General features: G+C 34.6%; 1 protein-coding gene across 1 annotated transcript in view; it reads right to left on the bottom strand.

The window, feature by feature from the left end:
- The window catches only part of ADGRV1 (adhesion G protein-coupled receptor V1), a 273263-nt gene that overhangs the window by 132383 nt on the left and 120892 nt on the right, over positions 1-19988 (bottom strand). The window contains exons 81-85 of the mRNA XM_085305143.1: positions 19414-19598; positions 17992-18241; positions 17699-17838; positions 16019-16179; positions 14914-15014 (exon numbers count right to left, since the gene is read on the bottom strand). Coding sequence (XP_085161269.1) covers positions 14914-15014; positions 16019-16179; positions 17699-17838; positions 17992-18241; positions 19414-19598 — 837 coding nt within the window. The remainder of the gene's footprint in view (positions 1-14913; positions 15015-16018; positions 16180-17698; positions 17839-17991; positions 18242-19413; positions 19599-19988) is intronic.

Here is a 19988-nt window from a genome sequence, read left to right as displayed (position 1 = left end):
GATAGGGTTTTTAGTGCAAGATAGGAAGTTTTAGCATATTTGCAGTCTAAATGGTTACTAGGGGAATATTCTAATGTCAGCACAGAACAGAAAACACATGGGGCCAATCCAAGTTCTTTATCACACTTGCGAACAAACACCTGTAAGCTGAAAAAAAAGGCTTTCAATAAAATTCATTTGATTTTTACATCTCACTGAGCTGTTCAGTGTGATGGTACATCTAGCACTCTTCTTATTCCTCACTCACAAAATATTTTTAACACCAAGCAAAACCAGGGCAGTGCGTACCTGTTAGGCTACTACTGTAATGATGCAGTCAGTTCAAGGTAAACGTTATTCTACACCATCTGACTAAAAGTTAACAAATCGGAGCTTAGTAGCAGAATTAAGCTTGAAACTCAATTTCTTAAGTATGACATTAATAAAAACGTCCACAAATTGCACTACCTAAAGCATATTATTATTGGCCAGCCATATTACCAGTCATATTAAAAATGATGATCAGCAATGTGGCCTATCAAACCATTTATACTTAGGTGTGTACCACAATTAAACCATCTATATTATTCTATCTTAAGAAAACCCACTATATTAGTAAGTATGTGACAGTTCATAACGTACTAGATTATTTAAAGCATATTAATTTGTAGTTATCAGATAAGAGATCCCTTTTAACGTCATGAATTTGTTTCTTTGACATAATGAAAATGAATCTATGTTGCTTAGATGAAAGTCTTGACAAGCAGGTACGAAACAATATTAGAAAGCAGAACATCAAGCCCAAGTCAAGAATATTTCCCATCTCCCTTTGTTCCTTTTTTTTTTTTTTTTTTTTTTTTTTTTTTTTTTTTTTTTTTTTTTTTTTTTTTTTTTTTTTTTTTTTTTTTTTTAAACTCTACAGAACTGGCTTCCTACATAAAAACCATGCTTCTCTCCCCTTGTATAGAAGAAACATAATAAAAATACTTGAGCTTTTGTAAGCATGAAGTTTGAAATGGATTGAAAATTAGGTACTATAGCTACAATTTCTTTCCCTCTTTTCCTGTAAAGTAGCTCAAAAATGGGGATGGTGTCAAATGAGGTTTTACAAGACACTAGTTTTCTGTAGTCTGGTGTTCCCCAAGTGCTAGACTACCGTTATATGATATACCAGATCAACTGTATTATAGACCCATCTAGGATTATTTAGCATCCAAGATCATTCATTGCATGTTAGCATAACATCACTGAAAGTTCTTGTGGCTAGTTAAAGACTAAATTGAGGAGGAACATGTAAGTGGTTGAGTAGAAGCTATAACCATTGCATTTCGACCAGTGATGGCAAGTGACGACTTCCAAATTAAGTTGTCTGCTACATGTTTCAATCAACAAGCCTCAGCAATTTAAAAAATTAAATATTCCTTAAAGGCTAATACGATAGCATTCAATGGAAACTTTAAGCAGAAAAGGTGCCTGCTGAAGCTAAAGGTGCAGTGGATTCTTTATACTGCAAATTACTCAGGTATGATCTTGCCTTTAAATTTACCCTTATAATACTTAGCACATTTTAAGAATCATGAACAACGTAAAATTACATAAATTAATGAAGCAATAAGTGAACTATGAACTAATTAAACTGGCAATAGACTAATGAAAAATAAAAGCTCACATAATTGGTATTTGCTTTAAAAAGGTTTTCAACTCTTTTAAATTATATTTAAAGTTTAATTAGGCAGGTCATACGAAAAGAAGACAGGCTGTTATCTTATGGTATAGCTAAATGTCTGCATTATTCTGTAGAACATTAAAACATTTTGAAGATGGAAATGCATCAGTAATTTCAGAAGTTACAAAAATAAACTGTACCTTTTCCCTTTGATAAACAGACTGTTCACTGGATTCTGACATTTATCAGGCTCATTTCTAACAGCTGTACATCTCAGCATTTCCAGACAAAGAAATAGTTTCTGAAGATGCTTGATCCTGTAGTGAAACTTTGTAAGTACACTTCCATTATGAAAGACTGGAGGAAAGAACAACATATTTCTTTGCGCAGTCTGCTTTGACCTACAAAGTAATATTCATTGGGTCTCTCCAAAAGTAAATGATCTCAGGATAAAGATAAAAGAAAAAAGAGAAAAAAAAGAAACCTAAAACATTAGCAAATGCTGTGAAAATTTGCACAGTCCTGTGCATGTGTCACATACTGCAGCAGAATCTTAGAAACTCTTAAAACTGTGAACAGTTATCTTGATAAAAACCTCATTATATTTTATTTTACGACGCATACCCCTTCTAGGTTTCTAAGGATGAACTTAGTTAAAATTTATTATGAATCTGAAGGAAAATCATTCAGATGACAAAAAGGGAAAGAGTTTCTCAGGTTTAGTGGGAAATTCCAAGTGATCCTCATGCTCCCGGCCAGAGCAACCTAAGCTGGTCAGCTGTTGTCAGTCCACTGCTGTCACCGGATTTCAATAGGATTACTCATTTGTACTTGTGAAAAAAAAAGAATCAATTCCCATTCTGCTTTTAAACAGAAGATAACAATGCCTTATACTTGCTTGCTATGTCTGTAATGACCTATTAATATAATTAAGATCAAGTTCACCTTCAATTTTACCCTTTCAGTGCCACTGAGCATCCAGGCATAGCAAAAAGAGAGCTTACAATCTAAACACCAGAAGCCTCAGAGCTAAATTCATTCAAAATTCCATTAAACAAACAAAACCAACAGTACCTTATAGAGGAAAAATTTCACATAGATAGAAGGAAAAAAAAGTGAACGGATTCACCAGCTTTTATAACATACAAGGTGGCTGAAGAGCTAATGTTTTAAACTTATTCATCATTCAGTGAACACCATTTCATTCAGCTTCCTGAGTTTGCTCCATTTCTCTTCCAGTAAAACCACATTTATACATGGTTTTAAGAATCCAGTTTGAAGTTAACAAAGTATATTTCAACAATAGATAGTATTTATTATCCAATACAGTCTTCTAGAAGACAAAGCTGGAAAATTAAGACACTCAATAATAAACCCAAAGTAATTAGCTGCCATCATGTATAGTCTCAATTAAAAGTAAGCAACAAGCTGCAAAGTATTAATGCTATGTATTGGTCTGCATCAAGTATAGGAGCCAAGTTACATGTTTATACAAAATATAAAGATTAATATACAAACATCACTTTAACCTTTCTCAGGTCAAGGGTAGGGCTCTGTGTATCACAATGCGTTAATGACTTGGCAATCCTTAAAATGAGGATTTGGGAATATAGCAACAAACACTCATCTACCCAAAACTCTGCTCAAAGGTAAGAGAGTGCAAGGATCAGCACCGGTCACAGAGCATTTTTAAATGTGAGGACAGCTTTTGTTACAGAGTTGAGTCTTATCTCCCATGGAGATCTTTTGAAAATGCTGATATTACTGTCTCTAATTCAAGTAAACTACTGTATCTTGATCAAAGATTATAGTCAAGTACAACTTGTAATATTTAGAAATACTTCAGAAGTAACAAATAGCAGCAGCAATGAGCCGCTTTTAGGGGTGAATTTACCAAGAGAAAATAGTTCTGTATCTGTACTTCTCAGCTATGCTTTTCTCCATCTGCAGCTCACTCTTGTGTCAGATCATGCACTACTATGAAAGAGGTGATGGGAAGATAAAATATTTTTGTATGTTAGATTTATAGGACCACTAAATCTTCATGGGACATATTTACATGTATGACTTCTTGATCTCTCTTTGTCCTCACTGTGGAAACACAGTAAAAGAAAAAACAAAAATCAGCTCTCATCCACTATTCTTTGGCCACTATTTGTCCCAGGATCAGGGAAGACAGGAAATGACTTCAGCATTACTATATGGTGAAATCTTTCTCTGAAAAATTTGCGTCTTCCTCATTTGCAAAGTATACCTTAATATATTAACATCATTCTACAGCCTGTAGTGTGAATACAGAGAAGTTGCACTACTATCTTGCCCAAGTGAATGAAAAACTATAAAAATGATAGTAGGGATGAAAGAATGAAACATTCCTAGCCCAGAAAAAAAATGTCAGATCCAGAGTGGCATTGTGGTCCATGAGTTATGAGTTCTGCTTAGCTATTAACTTTGAAAAAAATGACTAGAAGATGATACACAGCGTATTTTCAAGGACTAGTTTCCTATCAAAATAGCATCTCAGTGGATTTGAACTGCTTTGTGCAAAGTTTTGGAGTAGACAATATGATTTAATCACATACTTCACTACTTTGTTATGTAAGGTCCTCTCACGCATCACTGTCACTGCTCCATTCTTTCCTTGGTAATCAAAGTGCTTTCCTCTTGTAAACTGTGCTATCACATGCTGGCCTTGTTTCTGTCTTTTTTGGGGGTTACTTGAGTTTCAAAATCCTTCAGTACACAAATCATTCCCAATAAAACGGAAATATATGGTAATATATGAGCAACTGAAATGTTTGCGAAGCTTTTTTTGTGATTGAACATCATGAGTTAGATTTTTTTTTTTTTGCACAAGAACATATAATTGACATGTTCCTGATTTCTCCATCTGACCAACATTCAACACAAGCTCCTCATTGCTAATTTCACTCAGCATTCACTACCTAGCAATTCCAGTATTTACAGTTTTTACGGTCATTTTTCAGAGTCTATTCAGATCTAGGTTTTTACTAGTGTCTTAGCTTTATTTCATATTTAATTTAGCACAAAATGTACCTACTTAACTTACAAGGGGCAATAAAAGAATGATTAAAATGAACAGTCTCTCTTGACTTTGTGTTACATATGAGCTCTTTAGGTGATTCTTATAAATCCACATAAAGTCATTTTCAAATGATAATTTTCATTATTGCACTGATAAATTTTATTATTGCAACAACAAACAAAAATCCACCTGCTGATTAAACTATCAAAACTTATACAAATGTATTTAATCACAATTAACTGTAATCATGGGTAAGTCAGTATTTATGAACATCTTATTCAATTATTTTCAATTGCAAAGTGGACACCTACAGACTTAAAACTGTACTTGCCCCGTGAATCTGGCATGATCAGATTCTAGTTTCATTTATACCAAGGAAATAATCCAGTGAAGTCTTGTACAGGATTTGTTAATCTAATGTGTATTGAACATTAGCTGTCTGTAAGATATGAAGGAGCAGATTCATGAAAAACTGCCAAAAATTCAAACAAAAATAAAAAATGTACATATTCTTGAATAAGCAAGTAATAAGCAAGCAAACAAATGAAACAAATGAAGGAATGGTGGTGGAGTAAAAATAAAAGCTAAGCATTCAATGATTAGTATAATTTTTAATAGCTGTAAATGAAAACTCAATGAAGTCTGTAGGGTTTTTTCTCCAAAAGATGAGCTAATCTTTAAATTAGTTTAGCAAACTTCAGATTAACACTGCACAGGTGATGCTAGGCACAGAATTTATGAGTAATGGCATTTGCTGAGTAGACTGAGGAAAGCCTTTAGTAGGGCAACAAGCAATGGAAGACTTGCTGATTAGAAGTAGTAATAGATATCCACATTTTCGTTATAGTTGAAAGGCAAACGTGAGTGGACAAAACAAAGGGAGAGGAAAAAAGATGGCAGAAAATATGAAGAGTTGAAAATAGCATGAAGCAGACAGAATAACCTGCTTCATGATCAGATATAGGCAGAAAGAGATGAATGGCCACCTTGGGAGTGCTGCTGTCTATTCCACTCTGTGTGTGGTCCCCAAATGTTTGTGATGTTGAAAAAAAGTACAGTATGATTTAAAAAAAGACTTGAAAGGCATTAGCTGATAGAAATCGCATATACTTATGCTTTAAAGCGATAAACAGAACACTTAACTGTTTGTAATGAGCACAGGAGGTGTGAGATTATGTACCAGCGCTCTAACATATGTTATAGTATTGCTCACATATCTGAATTTTGGCAAATGGTAGGAGATAATTTCTAAGAAGATGCTAACAGCTTGTGCATTAACACTACATTGTGACTCAACATCAGAAAAGTTAACAAGGGACATAAATTAACATTATCCTTATGAACAGCAAAAGTAGAAAAACACAAGCATTAGAATAGTGATACATTATCACTAAGAGGACAAAATTATGTGTTGGTTGATAAAAAATGTAAAATAAAATTACGTGAGTATCTCAAATTTATTTCTTAAAGGTTTCATCACTTAGCCATACCTCCCAGAGCTGCTCTTCTTGCCTTTTTTTCCTTTAAAGGAAAGAATAGAGAGCTTTCAGCTGCTCGTACAGGTCCACACTCTGTAGACTGAGACCTGAAAGACTTCCTCCTATAGCATCTGTACTACTCCTTACTTTTGCTTGGGTCTTATCTTTACATATCTGAAGGTAACTTCAAGTTTATACCAAGCATCTCAGTGCGATAGTGATTTCACATATGACGTTCCCTCTGCTTTGCCAAGTCTCCAGCCAGTTACTGCAGGAAAAATGACGCCCTCTACTGGAAAAATGGGAAAGACGCAGCAATGAGATTTTTGTGGATAAGCTACTCTTCCTAGCTCCTCACATGACATTTAGATGGTCAGGGTAAAGAACTGCCAGGTGTTTTACAGTAACAGCCCTTCTTCAAGGATATATTATGTATAATTCCCATCCGGATGATTGTGTACAGCACCAATGCTTGAGATCAGAATTTCTTGACCATTAGAATCTAAAGAACCTCATACATTACATCCATCGCTTGACGACACCATCTTCTATTACAAATGCCTGATTAGCTCTCCAACTTTGCTGTAGCTGATTCTATTCTTGAGGACTCACAAGTAGTGACACTATATAATACAGATGGGCCCTTAGAGCCTTCCTGATCATAAAATCCCATTGCTCTACTATCAAAGCATTCAATTTAGATAACTCTACTATGATATTACCTTTTATAAAAACTAATGATCAAATAGTTGTACTTATTCCTTATTACTTTACTTCTGAAAGAAGCTGCATGAACTTAAGATGGTGGTCTGGCTTGATGGGAATGACTGAAACCAGCTAATAGATAATGAACTAATTCAAAATGAACCCTACTAAGATAGCTCCTGGGAGGAAGAGTTTAGGTGCTAGTTCTCCTTACAAAGGCAATGAAGACTGTAGGTGAAAATTTGATTAGTTACTGTAATAGATGAGAAAGTTATAGATATTATCATCTCAAACAATTTCTTCCATTATGGAAGTATACTGTCTATAACTCACCACTATCCTTACTGAAATATTTCACACTTAAGAGTAACTGGATGAAATGCATGAACAGGTGGCTGAATGCACAATTTCTAGACTGGGCACCAGTTCTGATCTGGTGTCTCATCCGGCCTGGGCTTAGTTCTCATTTGTTTACTCTGTGCTCTCACAGACCTTACGGATTGCTCATCTTCCTGAAGAGCTATCAGTACCACATTCAGCATTGTTTATTGTTATCAGGATATAGCAAAGAAATGAGAGGAGGAATCCTAAGCCTCAAGGGTAAGTAGGTTTTAAAAAGCAAATTCCCTCATGCTAGGCAAACGGGCTCTAACCACACAGTACATAGCATATAAAAGTATTTCCTGTTCCCTCTTCCACAAAAAAGAATTTAATATTTCATGTGGACATGCAGTTTAGTGAAGCTTAGGACCAGATTTGGTCAGAAACAGCCCTTTAACAAGTATTTCCCATTGGATGGCTTTAAGAAGTACAAGCTTAACATGAAGGAGGGTAGAACTGCCCTGAAAGCTTCTCTTTACTGTCTAGAGAGAGGTTGGCACCGAAGCACAAGCTGCTCCAGTGGTGATACAGTGGTACAGAGAATCACCCTATCCACTGCATTCAGGAATATTCTTTTCAAACCCTTCCTATCTAGATATTTACAACAATTTCTTTTTGGTTTTAATTATGCAAGGGGGAAACTGAAAATTCCCTTAGCATGGAAGAGAAGAGTTAAAGACAATTACAGAGAAGCAACAACTCACAGTTCACGTGGAAGTTTCACCCTCAAACAATGGCAGAACTTGCAAGCTGTACAGGACAGAATTTGTTACTCCAGGAATGAAGCCTGGCTTCTCGAGCAGGGGGTTCCACTTTTCTGCCTTCCATCATCTTTTATACACTATCCTGTTTGCTCTTGTCTTCCTATTCACTTCCAAATTGACTTTACAAACTTTATCCTTATACGAATTTCTCCTGTGTAACTCCTCATTGCCATGGTTTTTCAGAAATAGTTATTGCATCATCTCTTAGAGATTTCATCACATCCTTAAAATTTATGGTACTTCAAAGCAGAATTATGTTTTCTACCTGCCTCTAAATCTGAATAAGTCCAAATGATAAAACAACAAATTCTACCAAATATTAGTTCTCAGAAATTTAGTTTTTAAAAATTAAACTTTCCTTAAGACCTCATTTTAAGTCATTTCTAAATAATATTTAACAGTTTTGTTAAAATAGGATTGTTTGTACCTTTTCCTCTTAAAAAGCATATAACTGGCATATATAATTTTATTTCTTCTAAGAGTGAATAATTCACAGCTTTCAGGCAGTTGAACACAGGAAGTACAACTCTCCTCATGCATTTTTGTCAAAGGCAATGGTAGGATGAATGTGGCTTACCAGCTTGACAAGTATTACAGACATGATGATGATGCTAAGTGCTACTGAAGCTTGAGGACTGGTTAAATTAGCAAATATAGGCCTGTTTGACAAAGGTAGAGATCCAAGTTTTCCCCAGATTTTTTTTGTTTATATGTTTGTTTGGGGGTTTCTGTTTGGTTTTTTTTTGTTTGTTTTTTTCACTGTTAGACTGGAATTTCGTGTTACTGGCCAGAACAGATGGCCATTTGCACACAACTACTGCTGTAATCAGATTGTGGATGCTCAAGTATTCCAGAGAAATGACTACTGCACATATAAAGAGTAACTCAACAGCCTATACACAATAAACCAAAAGGTAAGATTTATCACATGTTCATGTCATTTGCAATGCACAAGTTCAGTGCATTCCAGAAATACAGAACGTAGGGAGCTTGTGCTGCACAAGACCCTATACATGCACAGAGAAATCTGCTGTGGCAAGATGCATTAAGTTGAGCACAAACCACCTATACAGTGCATACTCATATATTTCTGCCTGAGAAGTCCCAGGAAAAAAGCAAAGGAACCATAAGCAAGAACCCCTAATAAAAGATGCTACTTTAGATTTACTGTTTTTTTAAAAGGAGAATTTTATTGACTAGTATGAATGTATTGAAGCTTGTGAAATAAGTTCACATTGTAAGTTACTTCTTCAAAATAAATAAATCATCATCTAAATTAACTCTGAAACCCCAAACCTCAGCCTGTTAATTTTTTTCCCTTTGCCTTTGAGAGATTTGCTGCATTAAGTTTAATAATACAGCATGCTGTTGAAACAAACAAAAATACTATGCCAAACTAATGATTCAAGAAATAACATCTTTTGGAGATATAGCTCTCTGAGTAAATAGTAAATATTAGAAAGGAAAGAAAAAAACGTTCAGAAAGCTCTAGCCTTTCCACTTTCTCACTCTTTCCAGTGAGATTCACCAACGTTTGGTATTCTAAATTGATCAATGTCCATTCCTGAATACTTTACAAATTCTCCATTACCACTGGAAACTCTAAATCCACAGAGAAGAACGAAAGGGACGTAGGATTCTGTAAATCACCACTCACCATCAGTGTCAGAGTCAATGAATTATTGTGTACAACCACAAAGTAGGCAGAGTTCTGGAAAAGCAAGTTTCTCAGCAATGTGTTGAAAAGGTTTGACTGCCACCTACAGATAGTAAATAGTGCATTGGTAATGATATAAAAAAATAATAAGAAGAAAAATAATACTGCAAGCTGAATAAACATCCAGTGCAGATATTAGAGGAAAAGTATTTATTCAAGTATATACTTAACAATGTAACTCACCCGAAAAGCTTTTAATATTATTTTTCTGGTAAAAATATAAGTGCACATACCAAAATGGTTAGTGCTCATTCTTTTAAAGAGCTAAGTTTATAACAGAGTATCTTCTCTCTGACATTATTATTTAAAAGGTAATTTAATTATTCATTGAAACCTTCCTGAATGTTGTGCTCTTAACACATGGAATTTTTCAACCTTCTTTCTTCATATCTATGTATATTGTCTTAAAGATTATCCACAAAGATATAGCAGCTTCCTTCATGCTGTAGAATGGGGTGAGATTTACTAGCTATGAACACAATGTCTACTACTGCCTCAATATTACCAGACATAAACACTAAGTACTAACATTTTTCTTGTAATTAAACAAGAAATTATTAAGCAGTGATTTTTATGTAGTAAGTTCTCAAGCTGATTAGAAGTCTCCTAAAATACTTGTCATACTCTAATCATCAATTAGCAAAAATCCAAAACACTTAATTGTATAAAAATCATGCAATTCTATGTATACTCTCCAAATATTAGTAGGTGGATATAACTATACACACACATACATACACAGACATATATACACATATATAATATATTCTAATTCAAGGTTCCTCTAAAACTCAGTCTTCCTAGTTCTCTCTAGGCATAGTACATGCCAGTGTGTCACAACACAAATAACTGGATAAAACTTTTTCAATTGTTCAGAACAGCTAGCAAAATAGTTCAACACTCTCCTGCCAAACATGTCCTTTCTCTTTTCCCTGTATCTTAAACTCACATTCTCTTCGTAAGTGGCTGCTGTCAAACAGGCTTTCTTTCCTCTCTAAACTAGCTTTAGATTAGTGTTTGCCCTACTGAAGTGCCCTCTTTCAAAAGTTTCACTGTAAACTTGCAGAATAATTGGGCTGCGGAAGAATAAGGAAAGAACAAAGAGGCTTTCTAAATGGTCTCTATAAAATTAACTACAATTAAAATATAAATTATGATATTTATACATAGCACGGAACTGTGCCAAGAAACTTGCTCTTCCAGGACTGCGCCTTCTTTGTTGTTCTGCATAACTTCTGCCCTGAACAGTATTTCATATAAAAGTGCATTTAAATATAAAGCCAGCAAAGGAAGATCTGTGTACACGCGCTGAAGTTACTTCCTTGGTTTCAAAGTCCTTCAATAACTAGATTTGAACCCAGTATTTCAGAACCCAGATATCTCTGACTCTTCAGTATTACCTTCATACACGAAGAAGGTAAAGCATATGCTCTTATACACTCTTAGAAATTCATGTCTATTTTTAATCTGCTACCTTCGGTAACTCTTTCCTGCATTAAAGATTCCCAATTTTCCCCTCCTGTGAAGTACATACATTTCAGATTTTTTTATATATAAACTTTGACTTTTTCTCAAAATTTATTCTATTAGAAGAAAGATAGAAACAAAAAATCGAACTACCCCTTTCACGCTTAAAATGCTTAATAGAGAAAAACATAAAAGTGAGAGAAGTTGCCTTTAATCACTGTCTACTGAAAAGAAATCTATCAAATCCAATAGAAATATTTTTAAAAATCTGGAATATTCAGCAAGTAAGAATTGCTAGGCCATGCTACTGAAGTATTTTGTGCTGATTTTTGCACATCAGCATATGAAACAAAATTTAAAAGTGGTATACTTACAACATTTGAAGAAAGATGTGTTTAGCAGAGAAAGAAATGCAGCAACATTTTATTTTCCATTTAGATCAGCTTAAAAATTCTTATCATTAATGTCTATTTAGTTTTTTCCACGCGTATTTTGGAAATAACAATTGAGCTGGGCACACTATTTTTATGAAAATTAAATTTTGATTAAATATGCTGTTTAAGTGAAGTATCTCCTATAGCTGTACCTGTTTTCACTATATTTACTTCAATAAGGAAGGGCAGGGTCAGGGAACAGTGTGAGGCTCATTTTAGAGCAAAGTAGCTGCAGCACTGGCCTGAGAACTGAGACACATAAATTTAGCAGTTTGATAAGATCTGGAATGAGTGCAACAAAATCAGATTTAGGGCATTATTTAACATATGACTTTTTTATTTTTTCAGGTTGCACTTAGGTCTTCACTTTTCACTTGGGGTATAGTTTTGAAAATGACCCTATAACAACATGTTTAAAAGTACTTCCTGAACAGGTGAGGTTTTTTGTTGTTGTTGTTGTTGTTGTTTTTGTCCTTCCTTCTGATTGACTTTTAGGGATAGAGATGAATTATTCTACTCTTGGAAAAAAAGAGCTCAGGACTACAGGCCAGAAAGCCTAACCGTAGTCCCCAGGAAATTTATAGAGAAAATCCTCCTGGGAGCTATAAAGCAGGGCAAGAACAAGAAAGCGATTGGAAACAGCTGTCATCGATGTACCTAGGGAAAATCACGCCTGACAAACCCGACTGCCTTCTATAAGGAGATGAGTGCCTCAGGCAGGGGCAGTGGATAATTTCCACCCTGACTTGAGTAAGGCCTTTAGCATAATCTCTATGATAGTCACAGTTTTACCATTAATGGCTGAGATACCTTAAAATCCACCTAACCAAAGTGTGAGTGGAAAATTGGCTGTACTGGTGGGCTCAAAATGTTGTGATCAGTGTGAAATCCTGCTAGAGGCTGGTTACTAGTGGCACTCCTCAGGAGCTGAGATGGTAGCTGATACTATTTAAAGCATTTGGGCATGGATGATGGGGTATAGTGCCCTCTTGGTAAATTTGTGGATGACACCAAAATGGGGAGAGCAGGTGAAATGCTGGAAGGTGGGGCTGCTGTTCCTTAGGAACCTCAATAGACTGGAGAAATGGGCTGACAGAAACCTCATGAAGGCAAATGCAAAGTCCTGCATCTGGTGACAGAATAATTCCATGTAACAGTACAAGGGGCTAAATGGCAAGGCAGAAGCCCTGCAGAACAAGACCTGAGATCCTGGTGGACAACAAGTTGAACATGAGTCAGCAGTGTGTTTTGTGGCAAAGCAGGCCAATCTGTACTTTAGGCTGTATTAAGCAGGGGTCAAAGGAAGCTGTTCTTCCCTTCTACTCAGCACTTGTGAGACCACATCAGATTATATTTGGGCTTTCTAGTACAGGAAAGAGACTGGCAAGTCCAATGGATGTTCACTAAGATAGTTGGGGGGCTAGATGGTATGACGTACAAAAGACCCAGGGAAGTTCAATCTTAAGAATGTAGAAGGTGGGAACCTTCTTGTTGTCTTCAACTACTCATTAGAAGCGCTTAGGGATAAGGAGTCAAAACTCCTCTTGGAGATGCACATTGATAGCAAGAGAGACAACGGACACACATTCAAAACAAATGAAATTCCAAGTAGATATTAGGAAACATTTTCCACAGTGGATAGCCAAATACTGCAACAGATTGTTCAGAAAATTCGTGGAATCTCCATCCATGGATCTGCTTAAAATTCAGCTGTGCAGGGTCCTGAGCAAACTCATCTAAGTTGCACTTGCTTTGAGCAGGGGCAACAAGAAAGCTTTCAAAGGTCGCTTTCAACCTAAATTATTCAGTGACTCAATAGGTTTAAATGTATGCAACAGTCTTAAGAGAACTATGTAAACAGTATCAAAAAATAGCAAACAAACTTCTATGAAGAAGTTAGGATGTTTTAGTAAGTCCAAAAGATCTGATATGGAATCCTTATAAGGAGAATGAAAAAAATTCTGTTGGGAACAAGAAACTCACTGTAATAAGAAACAAGCTTCTATATTTCTAAATATTGCCAAAGAAATGGAAAAATAACAGAGAGAAAGAATGCAGCACGGGTAAGTATAATTATGTAATATGCAAAATTTCAAATAATTTTGGAAACACTGGTGACTACATACAGTACAAAGGAAAAGCAGAAACTTTGACAAAAAGTATTATTAGGCTGTAAAACTCCATAAAGCTTCAGAGCTGTTTTGGCCTACATGTCCCAGATAAGTCTGAGCCTTGCCATGCTAGTAACTGTGCATACAGACAGAAGAATACAGGTCCCTGGTTCAAATTAGCTTTCAGTATAGCTAGACAGAAATATTAAAACATGTATACATTTAACATGTTTAAAAATCAAGGCTGAGACATCAACATTCTTATGTCCTAAGATGCAAAGATACCAGGTTGGTATCCAGTGATCTCTAGAAGTGCTATCAGGACATTTCTATTTCCTTACATTGCAAATCCAGTCATCATGGTCATTATCAATGTATTTCATTGTACAATAAAAAAAGATAATATGAGGTTACAAGAATAAAGGGATAATCTAACCATGGCACTGTACAAGGCTCGTTTGAAAGATGTGGCAGTTGCTAATCTTCCACAGATAACATAGGACTGTTTTGTTTATCCTATCTATACATCTACATCTCCCTGATACTGCAAATTTCCCTGGGGGACATATTCTCCTTTTGTACACTCCTTCAGTTTGCTGACAACCGTAGTTACCTACGATTTGAACTAGTACTGGAGAACCAGGTAGATTTTCTACAATTTATCCTCTTTTATTATTTAAAAGTTTCATAATTTGACTTTCCTACAAAGAAAAGAAAGTGTGCAAGAGAGTTTTCATCATCTACTAATCAATATAAATCTCTCCCATAGAATTTACGACTACTGGCATTAATCTGTTTTTAAAAACTATGCTGTTAGTGATGAGACTCGTTAGTCTCAATACCCAACCATCAAAAACTTTTTTGTTCTACATATTGGACGGATGTTCTCATGGCATGTAAGTTTTTCTCTAAATATTTTTGGAAAACGTGTAATTTCCATTGAATTTTCAACACATGAACACATGATACTTATATTTCAATCAATATAGATATCATATATTGAAAGTTCAATTGAAACTATACATTTTCCAAAAATATTTAGGGTGTAGAAAAGTAAATGAGGACTGACTGTTCAGGTACAGCCATGAGAGTACAGAAAAAGAAAGGAGGATATACTGAAATCAGTTTTAGTGACTTCTGCCTTTTTTTTTTTCCCTTTTCTTACCTGAGTACCCAAACAAGCAACCATCATGTGAGTGAGAAGTTTAGCGGCAAACATTGCACATCTGGTACAGAAAAGGTGGGAGATAATAGCCAAAGTGAAACCTACAAGGGAATAAAAAATGGGAACTTTAAACTAATACACTATGCCAGATAATGACAATGTTGATTTGTTAAAGTGGTATTTAAGGGGATCTGTAAAGGGGTAAAATCTACAGAGCTATTTACATCATCTTTATAACAACATTATAAATACACATAAATTTGACTTCATAAGGAACCTTATTGTAAATTAACTCTTACATACTTGAGGTTATCTGTGTCTTTCCATTTCCCCAGATGCACCAAGGCTGAAGGTATACTATTTTACAGGACACGGGGACACATTCTTTTGCACACTCCTTCAGTTTGCTGACAAACATAGTTATCTATAATTTGAACTAGTATGGGAGAATCAGGTAGATGATAATGTTCTGCTTGTCTCTATCATGTTTCTCTCTTTTATTCTTCACATCCAGGTGTAGATGTTAGAGGAAATAACTATTTTTATTGTTCTTATATCTAAAGCATTTGGTTGATCACCAGATTTAGCTATATAGAGTCACGTAAGGAAATTCCTTCAACCAGCCAAAGCAGCTGAAAGACACTGAAGTTATATTCAAGGCAAAACTTGAAGTAGGCTAAACTGTTACAATATTTTAAGAGTAGTGTCTAAAGATTTGATGAGGAGGACGACTATATTTCTGCTAAAGATACAGGTGGATTTAGGATTTTATAGTTTCCCCCTAAAATGAACATGACATACTTCTCATTGTATGATTCAAAAAAAAATCACCAAAAAAAAAAAAAAAAAAAAAAAAAAAAAAAAAAAAAAAAAAAAAAAAAAAAAAAAAAAAAAAAAAAAAAAAAAAAACCAACAGATTTCAATGTAGGATTTTTTTTTCCAATGGGAAAGTTTTTCAATATGCAAACAGCAGTGCAAAGAGGAATTTTTTAAAGATGAGGTTAGTTAATATTCCTTGAACTAAAAGATTGTCATCAATTGCTAACAATTAATTTTACTGAATATTAGTTGCCATTAATGAGAGAACTATCTTATATCAACTGACCTGAAATGCAGATGAATCCAGAAGAGAAAAAAGCTTCATTGTATGATGACAAGTTGTCTGTTTGGGCATAAACTGCATAAATGGACATATGAGAACAAGAGCATTCCACGTAGTCTGATGTCTCATCAATCACTTTGCAGAACCCACTATCAGACAACCAGCTACAACAACAAAAAAAAGCTGCCTTTCACATTTTTTCATGGTGCAAATTGTTTATTAAAAAAAAAGAAAAGAAAAAGAGAGAGAGCACCAGTGCAAGAGAAGAAAGTCTGAATGCACTCTTTTTTAACAATGCAAAGAAGCAACACCAGACAATTTATGGGCTGTCAAAACCAGTTACACACATCTAACAAACATTGGAGGAAATGGACTTGTATAATTCAAGCAAAAAGCAGGCTTGAAAATTGTTGTTCTAGCCCTGAAATACCAAGTTTTCTAAAATATCACATAAAAGTGATTTTTTTTTTTTTTTTTTTTTTTTTTACATCTTTTATATCTTTCAGGTACAGTCATCAAAATAGCACATTTAAATGAAATTAGCACTGTTTTGACTTTAATGATTAAATATATTTATGAATATATAATAACAAAATTTTTCTTTAAGTAAAAATTTCTTTGACCATAGTTTTTAAAAGCTGGGTCATTTACCTTGCAGAATTACGTACACCACTAGGGAGAACATTTTATACTAGYATTTGTTGCTTTTAACCTAACATTCATGTTTTCTTTGGTACTGCTGAATTGACTTTAAAACAGAATAATATAGGTCACATATTAAGCCATTTTTTGTGAGAAACAAAATGTACACTATTATGTAGTGACTAGAAAAGATGAGAGTCTACAGTGAATTCTGCTTCCCCTCCTTTCTGAGGGGTTTATGTCAATCACAGACTGATATAATCTGGCCAGTTTAAAGAAATTATGTCTAAACCAACCAGATCTTAGCACGATACAGAGCATAAGTTTCTCTGAATTCACAAACCTATGCTGTGTGAAAGGTAAAGACACAGGCTAATCAAGTAATGGGCCATTCAAGAGCACACACATACAAACATGGTTTATGACAACCACGGTTACACCACGGTTTATGACAGTACGAGCAGCCACTGCTGGAGAGCTGATACTGGTCTAGATAAATCGCTGGTCTGACCCTGTTAAGTTTGTCTTTTTCTCATTTACACAGTGTCTTTCACAGAATCAAAGAAAAGAGTTCATACCAGCAAATTAGGAACAATCTAAGTAAAGTGGTTTTAATATGGTTTTAATCTTTATTTTTTTAAGAATTAATTTGAAGCATTGCCTGATAAGAGGTAAAGATTACAGGTAACTGTAAAGAGCATAAAATTATCAATATTAATGATGTAATGCTATTCTGAAATGTAGGGTCTTTCAGCTTTGCCTTATGCATCATCAAATAATCTAAATAATCTAAAGGATATTTTGGTATAAAGTCAATAGTAGAAGTCATTTTGGCCATTTCTGAGCTAGAATACTTGCATATTTTGTTGCATGAAAAGTTTTATGTGCTAGTTCAAAGGCCAGAGAAGTTAGAAAAAAGCTACAAATGGGAAAAGGAAACAATTTTATAATGGCAGATGATCTAATCACAGCTATCATATCTTCAGCAAGTATACAGGTTTATTTTAGAAACTGGAAAACTAAACAGATTTATAAAAATACCTTTCTGCAGCTTGATTCCAAAGGAGACATAGAGACTTTCGTGGAACAATCCGACTTCCTGTAGAATAAATCCGGTAAACAACTGCATTGTTATCTTTCAAAGGGTGTGAACTCTGACCCTTCAAACTCATAGAAAAAATCTGAAACATATTAAAATTCAACAGACAGTGCTTAATTTGACTCAGAAATACAAACACAAAATGTTCAAATTATTTTAAATATATTAAATATGTTTTGTTCAATATTTAAATCAAACTAGTTTGGTAAAAAAGTAAATTGCATTATTTTCAAACCTTATTCTTTAGGGCAAGTTCTTTATCACCAGTAAGAAACCACTGCTGGCTGCTGTATTCTGTGAATTGTACAGATTCGCAGTTTCCAACTTGAGGAGGAGACAATGCAACAGCAACCTCTAATAAATGCTCTGGTACATGAATAAAATCCCCATCTTTTCCATCAAATTTGTGTCCATTGATTTGCTGAGGATACCAGTTGTGAGCCATTATCGCAATGTATGGGCAGCTGTCAAGGATATTTTTACCTCTATTGAAACAGAAAAACAATAGGGCTGGTAAGTGAAACAGAGCTTTATGTCAGAGTGTGACTCTAAAATGTATTTGTAAGTAATACTTTGCTCCTCCATCATGTTTAGATTTGATGGTACTTAATATAGACAGCTTCAGTGTCTGTGAAAAGAAGAGAGGCTGAGTTATGCATTTCAGATTCTCTGTTTCTCCTGAGTTTTGCTCAGTATGATCTGCTAACAAAACCTCTTCTTGATATAGAGATGACCCTAGAAGGGAGAGATGCATTTAAATGGATAGTTGAACTTTCACTCTTTGGTCCAGTAGCTAATACAAAAGACTTGGAGTAAAGAATTAAAAATTGCAAGTTCTGGACGTATTATTCTGGATAATGTTGATATTTATGTCATTTGCTATCTTCTACACTAAGAAAGACCTTATATCCCCTACAGTTTAGGAAATAGGAAGAAAATCTACATTTGTAATAGAAGTCAAGATAAATTTGATTTATCATCCATGCTGATTTTCTGAATTTTTTTTTTCTAAATTCAACTATGAAGTTGTTTAATAGGTTCATAATGAGACAAATCCACTATTTGAGAGTATCTGTTTCATAAAAGAGTTATTTATTTTGAAAGCCAACTATTTTCCTTGACCATTACCTTGACCACAAGGTGTTATACACTTGCGGATAAAACGAACAATTTAGAACTGCATAAAATTGTTTTAAACAATTGAAATAATGTTCTAATGAGCAAAGGCAAGCACACAGTACTGGAGAATGCCAGAATTAAGGATGCTGGTAGAAATCTTGGCTTATCTACTCTGATGTAAGTCTTCGAATATAGTTGTCTACCATACAATTGCATATTATTTTCTCAGATTAACAAATCCTTTTCCACACCATATTTGAGCTTACAAATAGGTCTAAAAATCTCCTAACTCTTACTTTATACCTACCCCTTATCAGTGTAGCAGCCATTTGCAACATCAGTCAGTTGTGACACCAGCTCATAGTGCCATAATAGTGCTTTGTAAGATTACCATAGCATGCAGCACCTTTTCACATAAGTATCGTAATCAGACGATAGGCAAGTTCCTTATCTAAAAATTTCACGTAATGTTTCTTATTACTAAATCAGTATATTCTCATGTATTTCCAAAACATACTATGAACTCAAGTTTACTTACTTTTCCCCTGGTGAGCCACATGTTATCCCAGTCAACAGGGAAAAAGCAAATTTCTCAGTCACCTCAGCAAGCAGACTATATCCTTGTGTGTCTTTGCGTTTGGGACTAGCCAGAGCGCAGAGTATCTCATAGAACAGACTTCTACCTTTATCAGTGAGTAACCACTTTTCACCTACATCTGTTACCTAATATGAAGAGAAAAAAAACAAAACAAACAAAAAATGCCCTGAGCATTTTATGCACAAAACCAGGTAGACAATTATTTTTTGATTCCCATAAACCCTTACAGAGTGCATCGTTTTATTATCTTGTTATTTTCAGTTTTAAGATTAATGACATTAATTTTAATCTATGATCAAATATTTTTTTCAATATATTTTGAAGTCTCTTCATAAAATTTGCTCATGTTGAACACTTTGGTAACATTTTTAAGTTTTATCCCGACTTTAATTCTGAAAGTTCCAGACATTTTTCCACCTTCCAATCACTGCTGCCAAGATCAGGACACACACTGTCAAAACTACATAAAGATATGCTTAGTAATAGGGATTTCATTATTAAAGAAACCATGTGGT

The sequence above is a fragment of the Rhea americana genome, unplaced genomic scaffold, assembly GCF_003343005.1.
Source record: "Rhea americana isolate MKP2758 unplaced genomic scaffold, rheAme1 scaffold_216, whole genome shotgun sequence".
Classification (NCBI taxonomy): domain Eukaryota; kingdom Metazoa; phylum Chordata; class Aves; order Rheiformes; family Rheidae; genus Rhea; species Rhea americana.
The sequence above is the reverse complement of the archived record's forward strand: the minus strand, read 5'-3'. Positions and strand labels throughout refer to the sequence as shown.